General features: G+C 41.5%; 1 protein-coding gene across 5 annotated transcripts in view; it reads left to right on the top strand.

Annotated features, from left to right (window-relative positions):
* LOC101858769 (myocyte-specific enhancer factor 2A) overlaps positions 1-7,818 on the top strand; it is a 197,433-nt gene that overhangs the window by 124,332 nt on the left and 65,283 nt on the right. For all 5 annotated transcript variants that reach the window (XM_005094234.3, XM_035968721.1, XM_013080208.2 and 2 more), the window contains 2 exons: positions 4,311-4,474; positions 5,864-6,067. In XM_005094234.3, the coding sequence (XP_005094291.1) occupies positions 4,421-4,474; positions 5,864-6,067 (258 nt within the window). In that variant the 5' untranslated portion in view covers positions 4,311-4,420. The remainder of the gene's footprint in view (positions 1-4,310; positions 4,475-5,863; positions 6,068-7,818) is intronic.

Raw genomic sequence — 7,818 nt, forward strand, 5'->3', positions numbered from 1 at the left:
GGGGTGTTTTGTTTGTTTTTGTTCTTTTTTCCCCCCTGACAATTCTAGGCTTTTCCCGCCCCTTTATCTTCAGCCAAATTGTCTTGATTTGTCTATCCGTCCGCCGATCGGTTAGTGACAGACCAGATAAGTAGAATGTCTGTGTCTTTAATAAATCATTATCAATAGAATTCTAGATGTGCTTTGGACTCAGTTATATTGAAGGTGCGATTCTGCCTCTCCGTATCCCATTCTTCCTTCTTCTTCTTACTTTTTTCACACCTCTTATCTTTCTTTATCCCTTCTCTCCCTCCTCCTCTCTTCCCAACAGGGTAGTTGAGGCTGCAGCTGGTAGGTCCTACTTCTTTCCTTGCCCGTTGTTTTTTTTTGTCTATTAGCATTACTGTTTTCGCACCGATTTCTATTCTGTCGATTTTTTTTCTCCTTACTCGAACTTCTACTTATTCCCCCCCCCCCCCTCTTTTTTTTAAACCTCTCCACTTCGTCCTTCACCTCTTGCTATTCCCACTGCTCATCCGCTCATTTCTGATTTCTTCCTTCCTCTCCCTCTTCCTCTTCTCCCCTCCTACTTCCGTTCCACGTTTTGTCTTCCAGCTCATCCTCTATCAGTTTATCCTCTTCTCCCCGCTCCTTTCTCTTCCCCTCTTTTCCTTCGTCTTTCTCTCCCCTCTTCTTGCTCCTCTTTCGCTCCCTTCTCTTGTTCTTCGCTTTTCTCTTTCCGTACGGGCTGCTCTGAGTTCTATCTCTCCTTTCCTTTTCCTCCTCACTTTTCTTTTATTTCTTCATCTTTTTCGTCCTCTTCGAGCATCATAATCAAGCTCTATGGGTGGTTGGTGGGTGCCCTGACGCTTTTGTCTCCTATTTTCTTTTCAAACAGCTGCCGTCCTTATCTCTCCTTTTTCTTTTTTTTTTTTGTGTGTGTTTGTTACTCTCTTGTAACACCTCTAATCTTCGGCACTTATATGACCTTATTGCGTTGCAAATGCAAAAACTAAACATAATCAGGCTCTATGCGTACAACATTAGACTCGAGTTCTGAAGCGATTTCCGCTTGTGGAATTTATTTTGTCAAGTATTTATTCTGCTTTGGTGGGATGTTGCTATTACCTTGGATTGACCTTAACATTAAGGAACGAAGCATTCTGCCTTCTTATTGACACGTAACGTCCCAATTGATTCAAAATTTTTCCAGTAACTGCCATATCTCTATTGTCCTTGTTCTTTTCCAGGAAGATTTTTGCTTATAATGTTTGTATCTCAGATTTCTTTGTCGTTACTATTTTTATATCACTGTACCCACTGTTGTTATTGTTACTGTGTTGTTACTATTGCTGTCGTTGATTTACTATTGTTATGTTGTTTCTGCTATTGTTGTTGTTGCGTGTGTGTGGTAGCCTATCCGTTCGAAATGTTTGGAGCCCCAAAGAGCGTGCTCTTCGCCAGGGCCACAGCCTCCCTTGGGTAGCGGGTATTGTTGTTGCTTCTACTGTGGTTAAGGTATGTGGCCCGGCTTAACCCTAACGTTTAATCAACGGCATGTGCATCTCTTCATCTATTTTTCAGTTGTCAGACTTCGGGCAGGTAGTCCCCTTGTTGCGTCTTTTGCGACGAAACGTCTCGGACCGACGTTTCGCCACAATGACGACACAACGTTTACCGTAGAAAAATTACATAAAAACTATCGTTTCGCCACAAATTGTACTCCAATACAGTTAATCGAATTTATTAAGTTGCAAGTTTTACCTCTTGTCACCAACGGGGAGGTGGGAATAGGACTTTGAGCAGGATGGGTTTATATAATGTCTTGATAGTAAAGATAAAAATGTGATGTCCCTGGTTTTATTTGACCCTTATTTTAAACACTGCCCTTTTCTATGCAATCAATGGTTACAGTAAGATCACCTATAAATTCTCATAATGAGACAACGACACCACCTTGATACCTTATGCCAGTGAAATCACGTAGTTTTTCACCCCAAGACCGTCTAGAACTAGAAGTCACGAAGTACGTCTCGAAAAGTATTCGCCTGTCTGTTGGGCCGTGTTTCTTTGGTTTGTGAATGTTTTAGGTGTATTCATGTATATATGCTGTAAATTGTATAATATTTTAATATGTTTTATGCTTACTTCAAAGAAAAAGATATCGGAACCGTATTTTGCTGTGGCCTTCATTAATGGGTTTTCAGATTCTGGTGGTCACCCAACTTTAATACCCTCATGCAAAGACCTGAGCAGGTTATTTAAATAGAGGGATTTGTTTTTATCCCGTTTTAACTGCAGACAGACGAAATCGGGCAAGCTATAGTTGGCCCACATAAATTTCACCTGAATCTGATTTATCCGATTAGCACCTCCCAACACAAAAATAATGATCAATCATTTACAAGGTCTTCCTCTTGACAGAATTAGGTGTGACAAATACATTGACACACAAAATATGATGCAGCACTTTTGATAATGGAATACCGCGCATTGACATCCGAAGATAAAAAAAAACTTAAGATTTCTTAAAGTCACCAAAATCGGACTATCGTTTTTCTCCCAAGCAGTATTCAAGTATCATATGGTGTACGTACATGATATTTTCTCCCGTGTTCCTTCTCTCGTGTTGCCTATACGGCGTTCCCTACTCTTTACACTTACGCCTGGACCAAATGTTCGGCCGTTGAAACGTCCTTCTGTGAGGAAACAATACAGAAGACAAAATTGTCCGCGTTGTTCGTTACTTCTGTACTGTGTTCCAGAACGTCTTTGTTCCCGTGCTGTTGTTTCGGCCTGTTTACCTTGCGTTTTCCCTTGCACTAAATGGTCGTTATTGTGTATTGTGTGGGTGTTCTTCTCTGTACCCAAACGCAAAGAAGGCGGGTGTTTCGCGAGTGATATGGTGCAGTTATAGCTCTTTCTTCCCTGTCAAACGTCTATCGCCCTGGTCCCTCCTTCTTCTTTTGTATGGTTGTTAGTCGTTTGTAATATCGTTTTATCTTCGGCACTTATTTGACCTTTTTGTGTTGCACGTGCTGTAAAGCTCGTACTAAAACAAAAACTAGACTCGAAGAAGTGGCCGTGGTGAGCCTGCCGGAAGATGCCGGCATGGCATGAGCCCGTACAGCCGCTTACTGAGGGAAACATGCTCACTCACCAGCTCCTGCTGCTCTCCTGTACCGCTCCCGAGAGATTACACGTGATTGCTGGGATGAGACCCGGGTTAGGACGATTGCCCCTGGACCCGGAGTTGTTCTAGAATCTAGTCAGGCTCTACTGGGGGGGGGGGGGGGGTATTTTCTGCTCTCCAGCTGAAGGGGAAGATTTTAAAATATTAATTGTTTTGTTCACGGACCACCTGTTAACTACCTAATCAAAGGAATGAAAGAAATTTAAAACTATTGAGGTTTTATTGGGTTTGGGGGGGGGGGTTCTTCCACATTTTTTAAAACGATTTTTTACGGGGACTCGTGAGGATTCACACTCTCCCCTTCTTTAGTGCGGTTTAATTTGCCGTAAAAGTGCTACGTGACTACCTAGACTTACTCGAAGTCTGAACTATTTGAATCAGCAGGTGTACGCGGACAAAAGTACTGCTTCAAATACCATAACTGTACCAAAATAAAAATAAAAAGTTGCCGTTAGGAATATCAGTCGGGTCTGGATTGGACTGCACTATTCTACCAGTATAACAAACTTTAATAGACTCTAAAGGTCGAGTTCGTGATTCCGATATGTCACTCTGTCGTCCTATTCAGAACCGTCAAGGTTTTTATCTTTGAATCAATGCCATCTCAAAAAGGAACTGGACAAACCACCACCCGGTCAGGTGACATCCATATAGTGAGGAACGTACAGCAGACTTATTACGCTTATTGTTTTCCAAGAAGCCTGTCGTGGAATTCTGTTCACCGTTACTGACATTGGAGATCGGAGGGGATGGAGCGGGGGAAGGGGGACGATTTAACGTGGCGTCTTTCCGAAAATTGTTGAACACGCTCCTTGGGGCAGGACGAATGTGTCTGCTTTTGAATAATAGTAGTTTGGTCCACTTTAAAATGTCTGTGGAATTTTTTATTTGTAAATAGTTAAGGAAGGGGGAATTTTCTATTTCCGCTGTTTCACGTCATTTTCCTCAAGACTATATATAGAGTCAGGACCCTGTTCCTTGTTTACTTTTTTGGCCGTAGTTTTTACACCAGTATTTCAAATCTGTTATTGTTGTTATTTTGGCGTTGTTGTTGACGCTTCTGCATATTTTGTGTTGCAGTCATTATGTTTGTAGTTGCTGTTTATCTTAATCCCCATTTTTCCTCTGTGCATTCCAGAGATCGTGTGAGAGCCATCGAGTGTGAGCACCGTCGATTGTTTGTTCGAGGCCTCGCGGCGCCCCAGCACAGCCATCACGTTGGAGGGCAACAAGACACACACCAAAGCCATGGGACGCAAGAAAATACAAATCTCCCGCATCGGGGATGAGAGGAACAGACAGGTGAGTCTTCTTTGTGTGTTTGTCTTTGAGTTCAGCACTCTACCAGACACAAACAGACCACCTGTGTCTGTGGTGAAATACTTAAGCTCTTCACTTTTGCTCACAGATGAAGTGAGTGCGATTCCCCAAGTGCTAAAGTTGTTTTGGGGTCTTTTTTTTTCGTCTTTTTTTTTTTAAATTGAGTATCGTTGTCTGCTGTGATGGTTTACCCCACTAAGCTTGAGTTGGCCCTGACACGGCGGAGTAGAAGCAGCCTCCCTCTCAAATTATTACAATTGTGTTGACAGAAGGCGTTTTAAGCAATGACTGTAATAACAAACGGGCTGGAGCCTTTGATGTAATGGTTATGGGTGTCTGCTTTGCACGTGAACGGCGTGTGTTCAATTTCCACATGGGAAAAATGTTTTTGTAAAGTGCTAGTGTCTTTCTTAGTGCTCAGATGTATTCCACATAGCCTTGGTTAACTGTGACAAGCTTTGACATACAGACAGGCAGACATATGGATAGACAAACAGAGACGAAGCTATCCGCTTCAAACAGGGTCAGAGAGGGCTTCAAACATTGTCCCTCAGTTAGACAAAAACAGGCAATTTTGTGGACGGTGTCCGGCACTTTGAGTAAAACAAAATGGCATACCCCTATATCCACATCGTGAGTAAATATAATTACAAGAAGTTTTCAAATGGAAGTGTGAAAGTCGAATTAAACGAAAACATGGACATGAATTTGTCAAAGGCTTCGTCGGTCAGTAAAATATGTTGCTGGATAATGAGAGTAGTAACCGGAACTTTATGTATTAATGTGTAAAATTGTTATGGAATGGACGTTTTACTGCTATCTGGTTACTTTTAAGTCAAGCAGCTTCAAGCAGCTTTCAGAAGTGTGTTCAATTTCCGTACCGGTGTTCACTGACTGTTCATCAACAATGTTCCACAGCGATCGTGTTAGTGTAAGGTTCGCTGTTTTTAGGGCTTTAATTATAACTCTATGACGATTTGAGATTTGTATTATGGGTTTTTAAAGATCAAATGACTAATTAATTGATTAATAATAATAATAATAATAATAATAATAATAATAATAATAATAATAATAATAATAATAATAATGATATCGTATTATTATTTTTGTTGTTGTTATCAGTATCATCATTGATATTGCTATTACTATTAACGCTATTATTATTATTATTATTATTATTATTATTATTATTATTATTATAGCTGTTACGTCTTTCAAGCGTGTGTTACTCTTCTTTGCGATTACACTCATCCGAATTTCACTAAGCTAATTTTGACTTTATGAAATAGGTGTAAGTAAAGTCTTGGTCTTTGCTCACTGCCTCTCGTGTCTACCCCCCCCCCCCCCCCCCCACACACACACACACAGGTGACTTTTACCAAACGCAAGTTCGGCCTGATGAAGAAGGCGTACGAGCTGTCTGTGCTGTGTGACTGTGAGATAGCGCTCATTATCTTCAACTCGTCCAGCAAACTGTTCCAATACGCCAGCACCGACATGGACAAAGTGCTTCTCAAATACACAGAGTACAACGAACCTCATGAGAGTCGCACCAACAAGGACATTATAGAGGTATGGCGTTATTTTGGTGGATTTTTAAAAATTTTTTTAAGGAAGCTATGTGCGCTTCGATGAAAAAAAAAGAGGGGGGGGGGATACGGTGCTCCGGCGTTCCTCTTGATTAATTAAACCCACGCAATGTTTTAAAGATTATCATATCACTTACTTAGCTGCTGTTTTGTGGGGGTACTGTCATGGGTGGCTGGTTTACGTTCGTGTGTGGTCTGTTCTTTCTTCCTTACTTCTGTAATGTTTTGTTATGATTCTATATGTGTATATTTCAAAGAAAGGAAGCCACACTGTGCTGGCTGGCCGCACGCTATGTTTTGACAATCGTTTCTGTTATTTTGGCTGTTTTTTCTGTTTTTATTCTCTTTGTTGTTGTTGTCGTCATATTATGCTTTGTCACAGAGTTTTAATGGTTGTGCAACTAAAAGTATGTCTTGAAGGTTTAAATCTGCTTCATACTCTACTAATAATCTTTGGGGGTTGCCAGGGAGCCTCCGGTGTCGTTGTCTCCTACTGTGGAGGCATATCATTGCGCGAATAGTGTCAAGGTGTTCAAAGACAAGACTTTTCAACAGTGCGTGTTTCTTTTCTGTCTTCCAGTGCTTTTAAACGATCTGCCCTTGATCAATAAGCCTGGCTATTCATCTCAGACAAATTTGCTTGTGTTTCCTAAGTTGATATTTATGTCTTAAGCTTTGTGCGTCGTTATTTATTAAGTTATTGAGTGTGCCTCCATATTTTTTGTTGCAAATTATCTGTATTAGCATTGCCTTTATTTACAGGGCTGTGAAGTATTAAGATAATTTTGTTGTTTTCGTTTGGGCGTCTGCTTTGAATTATCAGATTTTCCTGGGGAGGGGGGCTGGGTTGTATTTGATAATTGAAAGGACACGAATGAGGGCCTTACCTTTTCATTTTAAGTGTAATCAGCTTAATTGTAAAGGCATTTATGATGGAGGTTGTGCCGGAAAAGGGGAATGGGGCATGTGTATTTATTGGAAGAGTCTCTGCTTTTCACTGGAATTATCGTAAATAATTAATATTACTGAACGGGAAGGAAATTGGATTGCAGCTTGAGGTCCCTGGCCTGTGTGTTAGAGATTGCGAAACTTAGGCATGGGTCTTTGCGAATGTTTCGACCATAAGCTGTACTTTCTTCCTTCGATCTTGTTATCTGTTTCTGTTCAATTGTTATCCTACTAGACTTGTCTTAGTGCTCAGCCCAGTGGTAAGAGTTACGGGTGAGAAATATTATGGCAGTAAACAGCTCTAGTGTGTCCATATAACGACAGACTTTCATTTAAAAAGAAAATAACACTTAAAGATGGGTTGTTGTACCTCCTCGTGCAGTGCAGTTGTTCTTTTTGGTTGACCCATAGGCACTGGTTTGTGTTTATGTGTGTGTGTGGGGGGGGGGGAGGGACTGCTTGTTTGATTGCTACTACTCGTCAGAACTGCATGACGGCGCACCTCTTTTGAGCTTGCGATTACTCTCAAACAAGCCTGTTTGAGTACCTTCCAATGTGTGCTCAACAATTACGCTGATAAGGAGTTAGCTCACATAGGCTTAGCAGTTCTTCGCAAAGAAACATCGCTTCGATATACTGTATGGCTTGGCAGATTGGAGAGGTGGTAAGTGTGTGTGTGTGTGTGTGTGTGTGTGTGTGTGTGTGTGTGTGTGTGTGTGCGCGCGCGCGCACGCGCACGTGTGCATGTGTGTAGCGAGGGGGGGGAGAGAAAAAGGGGTGGGGGGT

The sequence above is a fragment of the Aplysia californica genome, unplaced genomic scaffold, assembly GCF_000002075.1.
Source record: "Aplysia californica isolate F4 #8 unplaced genomic scaffold, AplCal3.0 scaffold00078, whole genome shotgun sequence".
Taxonomy (NCBI): domain Eukaryota; kingdom Metazoa; phylum Mollusca; class Gastropoda; order Aplysiida; family Aplysiidae; genus Aplysia; species Aplysia californica.